Source organism: Oxyura jamaicensis, chromosome 4 (assembly GCF_011077185.1).
Source record: "Oxyura jamaicensis isolate SHBP4307 breed ruddy duck chromosome 4, BPBGC_Ojam_1.0, whole genome shotgun sequence".
NCBI lineage: Eukaryota > Metazoa > Chordata > Aves > Anseriformes > Anatidae > Oxyura > Oxyura jamaicensis.
The window spans coordinates 68,400,341-68,419,166 of NC_048896.1; the positions used below are offsets into that span (position 1 = coordinate 68,400,341).

Sequence of the window (18,826 nt, forward strand, 5' to 3'; positions counted from 1 at the left end):
TCCCCTCGGTAGAGAAGGGGTGGGTGGGATGTCCAGAGTGCAGCCCCTCGACCCCATCCCGTCCCTGTCCCATCCCTGTCCCCGTGGCTGTGTCGCCGGTCGGAAGCCGCCAGCCTGCGCTGCCCCCGGCTGCGGTAACACAAAGCTTCATTTGCATTCCCCGCCCGAGTCGGAGGGGAACAGAAAACGTGTAGGGGCAGGGGGCGATGGCATGGATTTGGGGTCGGTACGGGGGTCGGACACACGAACCTGCCCCGTACAAAGCGCCGTGAAGGAGCTTGCCCTGCCCCAGCTTGGGCTGGGCTGGCACTTGGGACAAAAATAAATAAATGAAAAAGAAGAAGAAAGCTAAATTCTCGTCTGATCTCATTTATTTAAATAAATATAAATATAAGTTTTATATAAAACTATTCACAAACAAACCGACGTCCCAAACCCAAATGACTTGAGCTTTATTGCTTTTCTTATTCGCGTTAAGGAGTCCGTCCGGGGGGGTGTCAGCCCTACACGTTTCGTGTTTGCTTTTCAGGTTCCGAATATGCTTCTTCCTTCTTTCCTTCCTTCCTTCCTTCTCCCTTCAGACTGCCCCGGGAGGACCCCTGGGCAGTGCGGGTTCTGTCCCGCGATGCAAGCTCGGAGGAGCAGGTGCCTGCTGCCGGGCTCACGGGGTGGCTGAAGCATCCCCAGGGGAACACCGGCGCCCCAAAAGAAGGCTGCTGCCGGGGTGGGGGACCGAGCGGCCCCAGGTGTGCCGCCCTGCACCCCGGGGCTGCGGGGGGCTCATAGCGGGGAGATCTCCTTCTCCTCGGTAGCCGATGAGGGGGATAAAGACTCCTCGTCCTCCGACCTGGGGTAGTGCCCCTGGCCGGTGCTGCACTTGCAGCCCCCATGGGAGTTTCGCTGGGTGCCTTTGCCTTCCTTCTTGTGCTTCACCCGGCGGTTCTGGAACCAGATCTTCACCTGCTTCTCGGAGAGGTTCAGGTAGGTGGCTATCTCGATCCGCCGCAGGCGGGACAGGTACATGTTGGAGGAGAACTCCCGCTCCAGCTCCAGGAGCTGGGTGCTGGTGAAAGCCGTCCTCATCCTCTTCCCGTTTTGAATTTGGCTGGCGTCGGACCCTCCTTGACGGGAGAAGAAGCGAGAATTGGGGAAAAGGGGAAAAGAGAGAGACAAGCGGCAAGACGCCCTCGCCGGAGGAGCATCCTACACCTGGCGACCCGGGGGGGGGGGGTGGGGGGAGGGGGGCGCGGGTCACCCTGGGGACCCCCCCTTGTCCCACCGCCCCCCTCCCGGCCCTCCCGGTGGCCGCATGGCCCCTACCCATGCCGAGGCAGTGAAACCTCCGGGGGTCGCTGACGCTGTAGGCGGTGGCGGCGCAGGCAGGTGGGTGATGCGCTGGGTGCCCCAGGGCGGCGGCGGGCACTGCGGGCGGAGGGTGCTGAGGAGGGTGCTGAGCGTGGCCGGCCCTCGGGCAGCACTGAGCCTCGGGGGAGCCGGAGGCGGCGGGGAACTGGCCCTTGAGCAGGGGGATGGCCCCGCCACCTCCTCCCCCGCCGCCGCCGCCGGCACCGCGGGAGGAGTGCAGGTGCGAGGTGACACAGAGCGGGCAGACGCAGAAAGCGCCGCTCTTGCGGGACGGGCAGCCCGGCCCCGCCACCGACATGACGAGGGGGGAAGGCACGCCGAGGGGGATGAAGAAATCCTGGCCGTGGTGGTGATGCTCAGGCAGGGACGGAGCCGGCCTCGACGAATCCTTGATGATGAGGGAGTCCACGTAGAAGGAGCGGGACATCGCGGCGGGGCTCGCCGGGGCCGCTCGGCCAAAGTTGCCGCTGAAGTCCCGGCGAGGCGAAGAAGGTGCTTATGTTCGAGAGCCAAACAAAAGGGTCCCTGGAGAGGGCTGGTCTTAAAGTCCCCCCGCCTGGCTCCCCTGCGCTGGGGTTTTATATCAACTATTTAAACACGTGATGGCTGAAAGCCTCGCAGATCTAAATCTCCCCGGCTTCCCAGGCCGGCAGGAGAGGCTGCCGGGGGCGGGGAGGGGGCAGAGAGGGAGGGAGGGAGGGAAGGGGGGCACAAAATGTGCGTGCTCTTTCGCTGCCCGCTGACTTCAACCCTGAGCCTCAGTCCCAGATAAATTCTAGTAGCAGGGAAGCCGGGGGGGAACACGGGGGGGACACCCCCAGGGTGCCTCTATCCCCGGCGGCACTTCCTTACCCCGCACGTGATGCTCTGGAAGAAGCGGGGCATCGCTGTGCCCCCCGAGTCCCGGGTAAAACTGGGGGGCTGCGAGGTGCAGGGAGGGGGGGGACCCGAGCATCTCCTCGCCGGGGGGGTCCTTTCGCATCAGAGGAGCGGATAGAAAGTTAGGGATGCTTAGGGATGGGGTGCTCGCATCTTCACCTAGGGCTTTTTTCGCCCTCCCTATCCCGACCGAAGTGGTAATCAGAGAGCGGACAAAGCCTCCAAATCTCTGCGCCCCCTTTACCCAAACGGTACCGGAACGGCAGAGTTCCCAGGGGACTGCCCCAGCCGCTCCGGGGCTCCGCGTTAATGAAAGGCGAACACGTCAGGGAGGGGTTCTTTGATCTCCACCAAGCCTGCTGAAGCAATCATTCAAAGTAAAATTGGATAAACAGCTAAATACGGTCGGTGGCTCCCGAGCACTGCAGACTGCGTGAAAAAAGCCAAGGTATTTGCAGCACGTTACGCGATTTTCCAGTGACCTGTTTTAGGGCGGTTTAAGAGGAGACTCGGCGGTCAGAGCAGGGCAGATGCGAATGCGTTTAGAAGGACCGCGTACCTAGTACCACTGGACTGGGGAAAGGGAAGCGACAATTGTGCTGCAAAGCAGAAAACACGGAGCACGCCTGATTACCAGGGGCTGAGCGCAGGCTAGGAAGCGAACCAGGAGCCTTACCACGGCTAACAGCGGCTGTCGCGCACAAGGGCGGCCCGGGACACGCTCAGCCCCCAGTTCCTCCTCTCGCACTCAATCCCCTACTGTTTAAAGCCAGGAGGGAGAAGAAGGAGGAAAAAAAAAAAAAAAAAAAAAAAAAGTGCCCAACTTCTGGCGTTTCCTCTCTGCAGCCCGGCCGGGCGCCGGGCCCCAGCTCTCCGCGACGGCCCCGGCTGGGCGCGATGCATCCCAGTTTTAGGGACACCCCCATAGCCCGTGAACCTGAGGATTTATGGACGGCAATTAAAGTTTTATGAATTGCAGCTGAGGCTGGTTATGGAGCTATTTGAATGCGATTAGAATTCAATTAGAAAGTGTTTACCGGACGGCGGGGCTCCGGAGTGTAAACAGACAGCTATTCCAGCAATGCGCTAATCCCGCGTCTTGTGACAACAATTAGGGCTTTAGGCGAGTCAGCTCCCATCTCACCTACTTTTCCCCCAAACTGCTGCCGAAACCCCAGCCGAGGCCCCGGAGCACAGGCCCTGAACCTCGGGAATGGGACCGGGAATGGGGCCGGGGTCCCGGGACACGAGGGCTGCTGCCCCTCCTTGGGGCTTTGCCTCCCGGTGAGAACTAAATCACGGTCGTGGCACTCAGCAGTGGGATTTCGCCCAGCTCCCCCCCTCCCCGTCAAAACGCAGTTCCTCCGGCCGAGATTTGAGTTCACCTCTTTTTCTTCCTTTAATTATTTTTTTATTATTATTTATTTTTTTCCTGTAAGAGGCCCGCCGGCCCGGGTGGAAAACCCGCTGTCTGCAGCAATAGAAGCGGATCCGAGGAGAAGCTGTCGGACGGGAAAGCAGACAGAGCGCGAGTCGGATCAAAATTGCGATTTGTAATTGTTATAATAAACCAAGCGCAGTGATAAAAGAAAAGAGAAAAATAAAATAAAATAAATAAATAATAAAAAAAAAAGGCAAAAGAAAAACCCACCCCGAAAGCGGGAGCAAGAAAAGAAGTCATTTGAAAGCAAAGATATCCCAAACCAGGCGGAATGATGCAAGGCGTGCGCCCACATCACATCGGCCTCGTTACAATTTTATTTTTCAATAATTCTGTCCGATAAAATTTCATTGTCCATTAAGTAATCCCCGAAATGAGAGCTCTTATGAGCCTATAATGAGCTCTAATTGCTACGACTGGGAGAGCCACGTGGAAGGATTTAGAAGGTATTAAGCAGTTGGGTACAGAGCACAGGCTGTTACCTAGCCATTACTTTCATAATTCAAGGAGAAAATTAGTCCTTTTAAGGGAAAATCCTTTGATTCCCTTCATTCTGCTCGGGGTGACAGAGTATAGCTTTGTCTGCCTTTAGTTCAAGACAGTGTAACAAATGAGAATGTAACGAAATTGCCCCCTTTTCAAAGTGGAGCGCTTCAAAAAGAACAGCAGAGCCGCTCCCCCGGGCTGCGGAGCGCAGGACTGGGTGCTGGTTCCTCTTTTCTTCCAGATGTCTCGAACACCTTTATGTAGGGGAGATTCACGGCTTAAACGACAAAAGCAACGCTTTCTCTTCCCTCCCCCCCAGCCCTCGCTCTGCTCCTGGCCGCCCGGCGAAGCTCCCAGGCGCGCATCTCCGCCCCGATGCGGGCAGGATGCGGCCCCGCCGAAAGCAACGCACCTCGGGGAAGTGCTCCCAGGCAGAAAAATAAACATTAAAAAATAAAAATAATTAAAAAAAGAAAAGAGGGAAAGGGAAAAGGAAAGAGAAAGTGGAAAAGAAAAATAAAATTAAAAAAAAAAAAAAAACTTCACAGGGCGGCTGCGGTTTTGCCAGCATCCCGCGGGGGCCGTGCGGTGGCTCCGGGCAGGATGCTCCGAGGAGACCCACGAGTGGGTACCCCAGGGGACAAGGGCTCTCCTGCTCTTTCTTCTCTAACCTACCATCGATTTCGGATTAGTTTCCAAAGCAATCAGCGATGTCGGAGCCGGGTTTTGTGAAGGGAGCGCAGGCAAAAGACAGGACTTGCCCCCAGCTCCCGTTAATGAGGTCATTATAAAAGCGTGAACAAGTCTATTAATGTTTTATTGAAAGCGCATCGTTAACTTGTATCCATCCTTTTCTGAAAGTGGCATTGTGATATTGCTGTCTGTGGCACATCTTACCCAATATAGCCCGAGATTTCTCCATTATCTGTAACCAAGCAACACTTTCTGAATACCAAAAATTGAAAAGAACCGCTTAGTCTTCAAGAAAGTCCTCAATAATAGTGGAAAAGAACAAAGATCCAGGAGACAACAAAATGCCACAGGGGTGACTTTTCATGAGCAATTATCTCTCATTAATCAGCAGAACAGCTGCAATATTAATTTCCTCTCTTTCTTCCTCTCTTTTCACAGTCCCCACCATTTGAATAATCATAAATTTTGATTTCATGGAGCACCAACATCGCCGGCGACTCCGGGACACAAGCTACCTACGCGGGGCGGGCGCTTTGCAAAATAGCTCCTATTTTTAAGGCTGCCAAAGGGATAAAAAAAAAAAAAAAAAAAAAAAAAAAAAGTGAAGAAAAGAAAAGAGAGGGAAAGTTGGGGCCGGGCTGCTTGCCCCCCTTCCCCCGGAGCAGGGATTAAGGCCGGGAGCCCTGGCAGCCCCAGTCCTGCCTCTTTCACCCGCGGCCAGGAGCGGGGAGCGCACCGAGCGCTGCCTTCAGGCGTGGGAGTTTCAACAACGTCGCTGTCCATTTAACTTCCAAACATGAAGCCAAGCGTTGTAGATCTGTCCAAAGAGACAATCTTGGGGCGTAACGCGCATTGTGCGACATCAAAAGGCCCTGGCGTTATAGGCACTCAGAAGTGCTTTCAGGGAGGAGGGTGCTATGCCTTCGCTTTTCAGGGGCTCCGCCGCTGATTGTTTAACAAGCGACGTCGCCGAGGCAAGAAACCCGCGCTCCTTCCAAAGATAAGGATGTAGCGTTCAAACTTCCCTTTTTTTTTTTTTTTTTTTTTTAGGGATTTCAGAGACTCTCAGAGACTCTCATTAGCCGCGCTTTGGGGATGGGAGCGCGCAGCGCTGCCCGCCCGGCTCCCTGCTGCCCGGGGGCCAGCTCAGAGCTCCGGCTGCGACCCCCGTGCCCCCCGAGCTCTGCCCGCCCCCAGGCACCCGCATGTCCCCGCCCGGCCCCGGGGGACCAGCAGGGAGCAGCCAGAGGGCTCGCCTGAGGCGTGCGGGATGGCAGTGTGCAGGGGGGGAGCCTGTTCCCCAGGGGCCTTTCCCTTCTCTGCGGGAGTTTCTTTGCCCACAGCCCCCACCAAAGATGAGGCAGCCTTCAGCATGCTCTCTTCCCTCATGGCTTGATCCTGCATCTTCTACTTTTATTTATTTTATTTTATTTTCATTATTCATTTTGCAAGGCTCTTTCTAAGTGAAGCAGGTCTTCTCCAAGTCTTTTCCCTTTTCAACCCTGTTAGAAAGTGTTAGCTTGTTGCTGGGTTCCCTTCACCATTGGGATGCAAAGGAAGATACTTGTTTTTGCTTTCTTGCCATGGTGAAGTCAACATCTGTGTTTTTGCACCATCACAGAGAGGAGCCAAGGGAGGAAATGTCCTGTGAGATTACTGTTATCCACAGCCTTGCCTGGTACATCTGAGCCTGGTTTTGCCACATCCCTCGTATAATACAAATACAAGACAACATTGCACCAGACACTCCAGTCTGGGCATTGGTTTCAGTAAATGACCTTTGCTTTGAGCTCTAGCAGCTAAAATTGTTGCAAACTACAGGTGATGACACATACGAGGGGAAAATATGCTGATGTGTCCTTAATGGAGATAAAGCTAAATCTCTGCAACAGCCTCAGAGAAGGTTTATGGGGAAAGATGGAGCTGAAACCCGAAGTTCATGTCAGTGAGCACAAGGATTCAAAGTGCTGATGTGGACTGTGGACCACACCAACCATGGCCAGTTTTGTTTTTACACTGACATATCACAAAGCAACACAGGAGCATAACACTTTGTAGTAATACAGGTACTGATCCAGAAAAGAACAGGAGCTTCTGTGTAATGTTAAACATCTTGTTTCATTTCCAGCCTTGAATTTCCACCCTCACACATTTTGATCCTTGTAGGTCATGCTTAGGTTGAAGCATTTTGCTTGGCAGTGACCAAAAAGTAGTCTTTTGAATTTGCTACCAATGGAAATGCTGTTTTTTTAGACACATCGACACAAATGGGCATTAAACATGGCTTGTAAGAAAAATGAAGAGCTTACCCAACATCTCACAGTAGTGCAGGAGCTGCCAGTTTCCCAGTCTGAATATTGTATGAGTTTTGAGTCCACCTTATCCAGACTAAATAAATAGAAGGGGTTGTGTTTGTTTGCATTGTCCTGGAATGCAAGTGTGGATATGGGATAGTCCAAGAGCATCAGAGGAATGAAGGAACTTCCTAGGAGAGAGATTATACTACTCTTGTAGGCATAGCAAACAGATGGGAATACAGTAAATGATGGAATTCCTCAAAAATTAGTCTCAGAGGCAGTTGAATTAGTTTGTTTCTTGCCATGGTCCATAGTAGTTTGCTATTCGCAGCAAAGTGTGTAACCACTGATACTCATGCGTATACTCCTTCCTGTACTCTTTGCCATACACTACAAATTGCAAAGAGAAGTCACGATCTGTGGAGACTGGTGTGCTGTACTGGAAGAAGTGGATTCCCGGAGTAGAGGAGCGACAGCAGTGCAATGACAAAGCCGGTATAAGCACTGGCACATTAATCCAAGACTACGAAATATCACTGTGGTGTGGCAAGTGACAGGTGAATGCAGTCAGTGAGCACAACAGGCAAGGTCATTCCACTAAGGAGATGGAAATATATTAAAGCCACTGTTTTGGGGAAACCTTGTCTGGGGTAGTGTACAGCTTTGGATGTCCGTGCTCCAAAAAGACCAAAACAGAGAAGGTCTAGAGAACAGTGTTAGGAGTGTGAGAGAACATGGACCCTCATGAGAAGACAAGACTCAAAGAGACTGGCTTATTTGCTCTAAGAAAACACTGGGTTATTTACTCTAAGAAAATGAAGGCTGGCAGGAGGCACGCCTGTTGATTGTAGCAGAGATATACGTCCATGAGAGAGAAGAACTAGTCCACCTGAAGAAGAGTATCACCTCAAGATCAAATGGATATACTCTGGTCATGCATAAATTTAACCTGGAAATTATTATTATTATTATTTAAGTCTGCAAGTATAAGAGAAGTGAAGTTTTGAAACTCTTTGTGGGAATTACTAGTGGGAACATGAAAGTTTAAGAGAAAACTTGATACATTTCTGCCCTGGGTTATACAACAGTGATTGAAATTATGGGACTTATTCTGGAGTGATGACATACATAAAGAATGCTTAATAGCTATTTTGACATGGTCAGTACTGACTTAAAATTGAGTAAGCTGTTGATTATTTGAGTGAGCTGTTGATTATTTTGCAAAAAATGTTGCTGGGTTGGTGTTGCTGGGTTGGTATTGCTGGGATCTAAGGTCCACTGAGCAGCTAGAGCATGGGTGGAAGCAGCACCTTGTTGCATCTTCCCTGCCTGTACCATCCGTGTTCATTGTTCTGGGTACTGCTCTTCATCCAATGTAAACCAATTACATTGTTTTCTGTTTGTTTGTTTGTTTGTTTTCATTTCTTTTTTCTCCTTTTAACATTTGCTGTTAAGATAATGGAAGGCAGAACCACGTGTGCTAAAATGTTCCTTTTTTTTTTTTTTTTTTTTTTTTTTCAGTTGTCAAATTAATAATCAGTCTGAATTTTGGTATGAACTTTAAACCTCTACAAGAAAAAAACATACCATCTCATTTCTTTAGCTCCCTTTTCACAAAATAGACTTAGCTTTGCCTAAGCAGCTGCTATGTGAAAACAAATCTCTATTGCATGTGGCTGGCAGCAACCCTTTTACAGTTTCATCCTTTTGATATCCATTTGTAACCTCCCTTTTAGAAAAAGTAACAAAACCATGTATTTTAGGAAGAAGAGTAAAGTACAGGCTAAAGTCACTCAATGTATCACTCAGCTAGGAAGAAAATGTTTTTAAATAGTTTTTTAATATTACAGAGCATGCTGAAATGGAAACCAAATTCAGATTTTTTAAAAAACAATATTGAAAAATTTTGCATAGCCTGCCCTTTCTTATTTATAATGAATGTATTGTCTGAGCTTGTGTTCCAAGGTTTCTCTTTGAAAAATCATAGAAACAAATTAAGAACAAAGTAAAACAAATTTTTTTTTTTTTTTAATGTAAGTATATTATTTCAAAGCTTGTTTATTCTGCTGTAGCATTGAAGCTATAACAAAATCTAATGGAAAAAGAAAGACAGAAGTCCTGACAACAATTTTATAAGGTTCAGAGCACTACTCTAGTGGAAAGCAAAAAGATTGAAATAGGAAAAAAAATACAATGTCAATCTTCTGAAGGAGGAAGAATTACTGGAACCTATACCACCAGAATATGCGACTAGGAAGGTGTAAGTCATGATTTTAAATGGCTAAGAAAATCTAATGACCATTATAGATTGACCAGGTGAAGAAAACATCAGCCAAAAAAAAGAGTCAGATGCTTGAAGAGCAGCTCAGACATCTACAGCAGTCCAGGTCCTCTCTGCTAACTGCAGCTTAGAGGAACTAATATTCCCATTAAAACACCTGTACAGCTAGAATACAGCTAATGCAACGGTGTGTAAGAGGTAAGGCTATCAGCATCCTCAAGTGTACCGAGACATAGACTTGTAGCAAGTCAGAAGGTTGAAGGTTTGGGTAAAATACTACTCTCAGTTATGCAGCTGTAAGACTGAGTTACTCTGCAGCTATTCTGAATGGTGCAGTAGGAGTAGAATTTGGCCTGGTGTTTTCAAAGGTTAGTTAAACAAAATATGACCTTTTTCAGGCAAGGGGAACAAAAGAGGTCAGCTCATTCTCCAGAGCTACAAAAGGTCTTTCAAGGGTACCAAAGAAATAAAAATAAAAGCCACGATCACACTTCCTAGATGCACACATAGAAACAACGCCTGTATGTTAAGGTATAGACCAGTGGGGAAAACCCTGAAAGCTTGCCTGTCTATGACGGCTCTGCCAGAAATTCACCTGCCACAAGAAAGGTGTCCAGATTCAGACCGTCAGTTTTGTCCATGGGCCCAGAGCAAGATCATTGCAGGACTGGGGTTAGATCCAGCATCTCCTGTCTTTCCTGTTCTGTGGGCAAGAATTTATACAGCTTGTTCTCCTGCTCTCAGGGAAATTCTGATACAAGCTCTCTATGTTGTACAAACAGATCAGTTACCCAAACTTACCAGTTGATTCCCTGCTGCAGGCTGGAATTTTTAGTTTCATCTCTTCAAGGAGAGAAAACAACTCTACTCCAGAGTCTGACCAAGCTGCAACAAGATTTACAAATCTGGTCACCAAGCACCTTCAAATTACATGAGCATTTTTTTTTTCTCTTGTACTTGTTCACACATGTGGCAAGAAATTCTATCTTTTGTATGGTGTTGGGATTTTTACTCTGCTACTCAGGCCTGATGGTCCAGGCAAGACTGCCAGCAGCTAAAACTGAGCTGGAGCCAAAGAAGGAACCAGATCCTGGAGAAAGGCAATTCCTTTTCCTTTTTTTTTTTTTTTTTTTTTTTTTTTCAGGCTACAGATTGTTCCCAGTCTTTCATACTTTACCACAGAGGTTGGAACTGTTAATTGTTCTTTACCTCCCTTGAGGACCTCATACTCTAGGAACATAATGTATTCCTCTGTAAGTACTTTTAGCACACTTTAAACAATTCCCAGAACAAGAGCATCTATTTTTTTTTTCATGGTGTTAGACCAATTACTGGTCAAGACTCATGCTATCAGAGAGAAAAACATTTCATTGGAAGTGGGAAAGAAGTAATTTAAAGATGATAAGAAAGAAACAAAGTTGTTCTATCTGAGAGATGTGTTAGAAATACCTCTTTGCTTATATGCAGTAGGTATGAACATGTTAGCATACCCAAATATTAATGAAGGTTGGAGAAATTTTGGGAGAAATCTTAGTTGTTCATGTTTTGATGAATTTACATGAAAGACATCCTTTCTTATTTTCTTTAGATCAACATTTGTCACAGTAATTAACGAGGAAGTAATTATAATGTAATTTGTCAGAATAATCTGACAGGCAAAGAATTATGTTCTCAATCCTAAAGGAATACATAGTTCTAGTTTTCCGACTGATTGGGTAGATGTGGGTGGCATAGCAGAGGGTATTTGCCTTTAAGCAGGATAAAAACTTTGGCACTCTCTATTCTCAAGCAAAAATAGATGGAGGTATTGTCTAATTATCTCAAATAAGTTACATGAAAACATTTTATCTTAATTTATGTTTCACTTATTAGTCAATCTGATTCTTAACACTTACTTCATATAAAAGCTACTTCATGTTATAGTGAAGATTTGCAGTTCACTTGCAGTAGCTAAATAGTCATCAATATTCATCCTAGTCACTCACTGTTTCTTTGAGATAGTGAGTAAACACCTTAGTCATTCAGTCATATTTACCAAGAAAAAAATACTGTCCTTGAAATAAATACAAACTATCAGGTGAGGCATTAAAGGAAGTAAAAACAATGAAACAAGAAAAAAAAAAAAAAAAAGATATAAAAAGTAAATCCCTGCTCTTGCTGATGTTCAAAGGGGTATGATTGTTCACGTCAACAGCAGCTCGAATAGCCACAAGTTTTTTTTTATTATTATTATTTTTATTTTTTTTAAGGAAATAAGTCAACTACAGTTTTACCCAACTAACAACATCTACATCTCTATCACAGCACAGAATTCAGCCACGATACTCTTTGGTTCTTTTATTAAGCACTTCCAACAGATATTTTTCTTAAAAGTGATCTTCTGAAGAAGATTTAAATATTGTACTTTTGCCATTAAGAACATCTTAAAAACCTTGAGCCTGTTGTTCTGACTGAATGTTTATATGGTTTTGTTTTACTTTTATTTTTAGTGGACTTCATACTTCTGTACTTGCAGCATGGAAAACCCCCATCAATTTCAATGCTACATTCACCTCACAAAATGACAAATGGAGACTTGGGTATTTCTGTTTAACTGTTGTGATTATATTATATTTAAAAAAAAAAAAAAAAAAAAAAGGCAAGAATTGTGCTGTATTAGATTCTCTTATTGATGGGAAAGGATGAAACAGGTCACCACACACATTTCCCATGTCAGTGAGTCCTATTGAAGACAAGGAAATAAAGAGTCATATCTAAAATCATCCAAGATTTTATCTTGTCCACAGCTTATGTGGAACATAAGTAGGTCTTTAAGTCTAGCATATTCCAAATTCTTCTTGGATTGGGAGAGTGCCTTCAGTAATGCCCTGTCTTGTGTTCTTTGAAAGAGCAGAAACCCAGCTGCACCCATCCCCAATTTGAGCAAACTAGAAACTACAAGATCCTTATTCTTCACTTTTTTATACGTCCAGGAAATTTGGGGAAGGAAGTATCTGCTTTTCTCTTTACATGATATCTATACTTTCTATAATTTATTTATGGCTTATAAAGAGCCTCTTTCAGAAATCCTATTTTCTACATAGAGATGTTTTTTGAACTCTCCTCACTAGCATCTCCTCACTAGCATCTCCTCACTTGCATCCTACAAATGCAATATAGGAAGTTGTCCCCAAAGGAAAACAAAATAAATTGCTTGACAGGGGGAAAAAAGAGGCTAATAAAAACAAAAAGTGAAATGGAGCTATTCACCATCTCTAGCTAAGAGCTCACTCAATTCTGTATCACAAAGTCAGTAACAAAACTGTTTCTTATTAGCAAGGTTTGGTGTCAAGCCTTTTCCCTTTGCTTTTCGCACAGAAAACCCTCACTTGTTTACCTGTAGTTTCACAGAGATTTTGCAAAATAATCAGTTCAGAGGAACTGGTGCACTCTCCTGGTTCTAACCATACGTTCTTCTGTGTTAATTGTATCGACTCACCCCTCCCCAGGTTCACCTTTCCACATTTCTACAATACCGTTAACTGAAACCTCATTCTTATTTTTGTTTTGCTGAAACTCTAGAGGCTGGGGTGACTGATACCACAAGCAGAAATGTTTAAATTATAGGCAGCACTTTAGATAGCCTTGTGGAGAGCAAAGGGACATTTAAGCAGGACAGAGGAGCCAACCCAGAGATGAGAGGCTGTGTGGCAATGGAAGGACTGATCTGAGAGGAGTTACAGGTGGAGAAAAAGCAAAGCACACCCTGATGTATCTGTGGAAGTTTGCTACAGTCCTGTAGCTTTTTCCAACTCTCCCTGTGGCATCAAGTGAGTAGTAGTCTACTATTTCCATCTTTCTGTCTCTGGCTTCTTTACGTCCTCCTATGCTCCCCTGCTTGCTCTCATCCCTTGCTATCACCACCCACTCTTGTTTTCCTTCTTACTACCTCTCTTCTCTCAGTTAACCAGGGAAAGAAAAAGACAAGATGTTCTTCCAGCTTTGCTTTGCTGTCTGGTGGTAGGAGTTCAAAGAACCAGGTTACTCCTGCACCTACTGCTTGTTCTTTGATGCCCTGTTGAGCCCTGTTGGGCTTCAGAAGCCCAACAACACACTAATTAACAAAGGAAAAGACAGGAGGAAACAGGTCAAAGAATATGGGAGCAAGTGACAAGGGAGATGTTTGAGGGAAATAGTGGGAAGAAGCAATGACAAAGGAGGAACTTGGAAAGAAAGACAGGCAGGAGAGGAAAAGACAGTAAAGAAAGGAGAGGAAAATAAATATATTGGGTGGCAAAAGAGAAAGGAGGGAACGGGAATAAAGAGCTGAATAAAAAGAAATGTGACAATGATTTAGAGTCTCCTTAGATTATGGTATACAGCCCTTACAGAGCAGCTCTTGAGGACAGCAAGTACTTCAGTCAAAGAGAGTTTTGTGTGGCACCACTTCTATCCCACTAAACTGGCAAGCATTCCTGCTTGGAACAACAGCAAAGTACTCTTCAAAAATGGACTTTAAGCCTACCATGTTGTAGTTAGATATAAAGAGAATAAGTGGTTTAAAAAGACAATCAGTACAAGACTGGCATTACTCATATTGTTCCTGGAGAAAGGTCAGTGCATAGTAATCAGGAGAGGTGTCCCACCATCTTGGGTCAGAGTATGCACCAAAGCAGTCACAAGCAGATGCTGCCATGTGAAGGCACGGACATGTTCTGTGGTGGCTCAGAGCAAATGCCACATGGCTGACTGACTCGGGAGCAAGTGGCTGCTGAGGGTCTGGGCGACAGCAGTGAAGGGGTGACTACTTGTGCGATACTCGTGAAAGAGAGGAGAGGCCCAAGGCAAGACCTTTGGCAGTGTGGTAGGATAATTGCTGCACAAACCAGGGACTTTACCTACTGTGTCCATGAGTAGTCCAGGAGGTGGCTGGTGAAGGTGTTTGGCAAAGGAGACACAAAGACACAACAATCTCATGACTAAGGCAGGTCATTTCTGCCTGAAAAACAAGCTCCTAACCATGCCCACGTGAGATGATGAAAATGTTACTTAAACTGAATATTTCATAGGTGGTTGCTAGCTGTATGCACTTTGGTGTTAGTGCCTGTCCCAGAAGTCAGAGATACCAAAGTAGCTTGCGCTCACTATTACCATCAGTCATGGTGCTTTGAGCACATCAGTTGCTACAGAATGGACAGCGTGCTGAAATATTGTAGGCAACTCAAACTAGAAGTTTAATATTTGTCATAGCTCTTCCTCTATATACAGCAGAACAGCTGGAAATCCTTGAACAGGTATTTGTTAGGTGAGTAATATATATCTAAGGTGATGATAAAGAATCCTGGGACTTACTTTTTCCTTGTCTTAGCTCAAACCCACCAAATGAGTTAACCAAGCTTGTTGTTCCATGCAATGCAGGGATCACAGACCTCAGACAGGATAGCTGGCCCATGCAGCTCTGCTACAAGGACTCATGTATGATAAACTCACCCCTTCAAAGTAATCTCCAAGATTTCCAGCACGGTGCTGCACAGCATTAACTCCAATTATCTGGTTGCTACTGTGAAACAGACATTTGGAAAAAAAAATGAAGTTACCAAATTCATTTGTAGAGTGGGCTTGCATACGGAGGCATATCTTCACTGGGCTTTCACCATCTTTTGCCAGTATTAAATTTGGTCCATATTCTCAATTTCAGGACCATTAGGCAGAAGCAATGAGTCATCAGAACCACAGACTCTAACTTCAATGTGCAAGATATATGCAAGAACAGTAATTACATTAAAAAAAAAAAAAGCACTCCTAAGCATACTGTTATGAAAGTAAACTATTACTCAGGGGAATTTTGTGTTATTCTGCAGAATTTTGTTATTTGGGAAATGAAACCTATTACAAGTAGGTCATGACACAAAAATACTTAGCTTTCCAGTGTGACAGTGATAGATACTATTTTTTTCCTTTAAAGACAGCGTCACAGAACATCTCACAAATACACTGCTTCTACCCTGGTTTTACATAGTCAGTATGCACTATTACATATTTGTATAGAGTTTATTCCTGAGAAATACACCACAAACATCTCTATGAGTAATGGAGATTAAGTGGCAACGTAGTCTTTCAGAAAACAAGCCGATCGGTACAGACTGCAATAACGGTACAGGAAAAAAAACCTGTGGGTTTCAGAGGAAAAATGATCGAGCAGTGAAGTAATGTGAAGAGGGGACTGTTGTGATTAGGATGTACAGAGCAAAGAAATGAGGAAAGAAGGGAGGTTGAGTTCTCGTGCTACTCATGAAAAGCAGGCTTGGACCCAAGCTGTCTCCTGAAGTCTTCCATTAACTGCCATATCTATGCAATAAACACCTCCTCGAGTATATGATCCACCAGTTTTCTGTACAATGATAAAGATTGCCTCTCCCTTTTAAAATGCCACCTTGCTACTGCTAAATCCCATGCCAGCGCTGCCTTCCTGTTACCAGAACAGCCAACAAGCCTACCTGATGCTTGCTGGCAGGCATTTCCCAACTAAATTATAAGTTTTGGTTTATGAGAAACACCAAAATTGAAGGGGGAATGACAGCCCCGTTCACTTTCCGAGCTCCCTGGTGTGGGAAGGGAGCCTGAAAGGGTCTGCTCCTCCCGATTCCCTGTTTTGGTGTAACAATGTTCCTGACAGGGACTGCTCCCCCAGAACCGCGCTCTGAGGGGAGGACTGGGAGGCTACCAGAGGGCTGCCGACAGGGGCCGACCCACACCACTTGCCCAGCCCTCACCCCAGCGGGCTACCCTCACAGCCCCTCAACCGAGCCGAAAACCCCATTAGCCACCCCTCGGCTAAAAGCAGCCGTCCCTGCTTCCGTGAAATCCCCAAAAAGGGACCAGAACAGGACGGTGACACCCCCAGACCCAGCCGCAGAGCGGAACAAACCCCCCGCGCACGCACCGCCCACCCGCCACTGCCCGCCCGCCCCCTCGCAGCGCCGGGCGGGGCCCTCCGGCCGGATGTTGTTGTTGTTGTTCCTGCGCCGCCCCTGGCCCCGCCCCCCGCGGAGGGTGACGGGCGCTTCCTCGGGCCCGGCCGCCGCCGCCGCCCCGCCGCGGCCCCTCCGCCGCCCGCCCCGGGGCTCCCCGCCGCCCCCTCCCCTCGCTCCCTTCCCCTTCCCCCCCCGTCCCTTCCTCCCTTCCGGCCGCCGGCCCCTGGGCGAAGCCCCGTCCCCTCGCAGCGTCCCCGGCGGGGCCCGGCCATGGCGGACTTCGACGAGATCTACGAGGAGGAGGAGGACGAGGAGCGGGCGCTGGAGGAGCAGCTCCTCAAGTACTCGCCCGACCCGGTGGTGGTGCGCGGCTCCGGGCATGTCACCGTGTAAGGGCCGCGGGCGGCGGGGACGGGCCGGGGGGGGGGGGGGGGGGGGGGGGGGGGGAGGGGGAGGGGGAGGAGGAGGAGGAGGAGGAAGGGGAGGAAGCAGGTGGGGGCCCCCCGGCCTCGGGGCGCTCGGTGCCTCCGGTGCAATCCCACAGGGATGCCGAGGGGGGTGGGCAGCCCGTGGGGCGCACCTGAAAGCGCGGCGAGGCGCGGGTAACGCGTGTCGCCCGCCGTGTTTGCCACGGGAGGGTTTTGTTTCGCGAGTGAGTGGAGTCGCGCCGAGGATCCAACACCACGGGTTGCTGCGGTGCTTCTCAGTAATCTAACAGGTCAGGGGGTCTTTCCCAGCAGATCAGGGAGTCTTTCCCTCAGTCGTGCTCGCCCTGCTGAAGTGTGGTGCTTCCACTTATGATGTACTCCTTCAGGTGCTGAAATATCTACCTGGAGACAAAGTGCTGCAGTGCAAACCTTCATATAAACAACTAGTGTATACCTAAACACCAAAAAATATATATGTGTGTACGTATTTATACACAAATACATATTTTTTCACTGTTCAGGGGACCAGGCTCGCAACAGCAGCATAGAAGTGTAAGGTATCGTATCCTACAGCCTGGACTCCCACTAACTACTTATTCCCAGATCGGGACCTGTCCATAACCTGGCTTTAAGTTCAGAACAGTTTGGTGGCACTCTGGTACATCGCTGCTTTGGTAATAGGTCGATGTTATGAAACGCTAACAGCGAGGCGGTGCAGTGTGCAGGCTGGTTATAAACAGGAAATAAGACGTGGTGGAGAGGCTTGGAGGCTTGAAAGGATGTGGAGTGGACAGGAGGCCGTGAAGGCCCGATGAGGGAACAGAAATGTCACCTCAGAAGTATTCAGCGTGTGACTCTGCATTCCAGTTTGTTGTGATCAAAAAGTTGTTTTCATCCAGTGGCTGTCTGGCTTCTGTGAAAACACTCTGGAAGCCTTACAGTGTTTCTGGTGAGCAGGTCAAGAGCACAGACAGTTGCCTTATTGGCAAATGCAAAAGAGTATCAAGAACAGAAATGGAGGCAAACGCTGGTATCTTCTCCGTACTCGAAGGCAAGTGTGCAAGACAAGATCGAGGCCCGTTAATGGCACCATGAGGAAGCCTGCATACCGTGCCCGTGACTAGCACGGCCTTTGTGGCTGATGGATAGTTGCTTCATTAATTGTTTATTAATATTCACTGCCTCGTTAGAACATTAAGATCTTCCTCAAAATATTAGTTTTATAGGTTTTGGGTGAGTAATGAAATGTGAACATACACCTGCAAAATTAGGCAATTGGATCTTCATCTACTTTGTCATCTTGGGTGTGAACGCTGAATAGGATCAGCCACTTTTACCTTTGCACAGCCTATAAGATTTTTGTCAATGATTGAGAAACATATTATTAAAAGTTAGATCACTGCCAGGATGCTCTTGTGGTGAATTTTAAGGAATAGATCAAGCTTTATGTATATAATTTGTCTTGCCTCGTATAAAAGCATGGATATGTCTCGAAGGCCTGGCAATAATTATCAGTAAAGTAAAGCAAATACTGTATTGATTTCCACTCTGCTGTTTAAAGAGTTGCTGTCTGCTTCTGCCGTGTGTGTATTTAAACAAAAGCCTTACTTTCATAGCTTCCTGTCATATCCTCTCTGATCTTGTATAGAAGTCATAATGTTGAGTTTGAAACATGTCATTTCCATGACTACAGATTAATGCCAGAAAGGCATTTACTATTACTTGATTTCATCCAACAGACAATGGAAATGTGTGAGAGTCCTTTCTAAGCTGAGTAGTTAAAACCAATCAAAAGAATTAAGGTAAATATTATCCAAACAAAATGCATGAATGCCTTGCCTTTCCAGGGTTTGGGGTTTTTATTTGGAACAGAGTTATCTTAAGCTCATTATTTGGAGCCTGCTGCACACAATTATAAAGCCTCTTTTTTAATCGTTTTTTGAATATTCAGGTAAGCCATTTTCACACCAGCAGAACTTAGATAGTTTGCTGCTCAGGAGTAG

General features: G+C 46.9%; 2 protein-coding genes and 1 long non-coding RNA gene across 3 annotated transcripts in view; 2 read left to right on the forward strand and 1 right to left on the reverse strand.

Moving 5' to 3' along the window:
- Positions 1-351: 351 nt before the first annotated feature.
- Positions 352-2,195, reverse strand: GSX2 (GS homeobox 2). The gene is made up of 2 exons (XM_035323765.1): positions 1,321-2,195; positions 352-1,121 (listed from the first exon to the last, which is right to left on the reverse strand). The coding sequence occupies exons 1-2, from the start codon at positions 1,790-1,792 to the stop codon at positions 781-783; spliced, it is 813 nt and encodes a 270-aa protein (XP_035179656.1). The 5' UTR covers positions 1,793-2,195; the 3' UTR covers positions 352-780.
- A 1,068-nt stretch (positions 2,196-3,263) lies between these two features.
- On the forward strand, positions 3,264-3,837 carry LOC118165613. Its single transcript, XR_004750136.1, has 2 exons — positions 3,264-3,371; positions 3,684-3,837. It is a non-coding gene; the product is annotated as an uncharacterized LOC118165613 (long non-coding RNA).
- A 12,627-nt stretch (positions 3,838-16,464) lies between these two features.
- CHIC2 (cysteine rich hydrophobic domain 2) overlaps positions 16,465-18,826 on the forward strand; it is a 31,803-nt gene continuing 29,441 nt past the window's right edge. Inside the window, exon 1 of the mRNA XM_035323767.1 lies at positions 16,465-16,784. Coding sequence (XP_035179658.1) covers positions 16,666-16,784 — 119 coding nt within the window. The 5' untranslated portion in view covers positions 16,465-16,665. The remainder of the gene's footprint in view (positions 16,785-18,826) is intronic.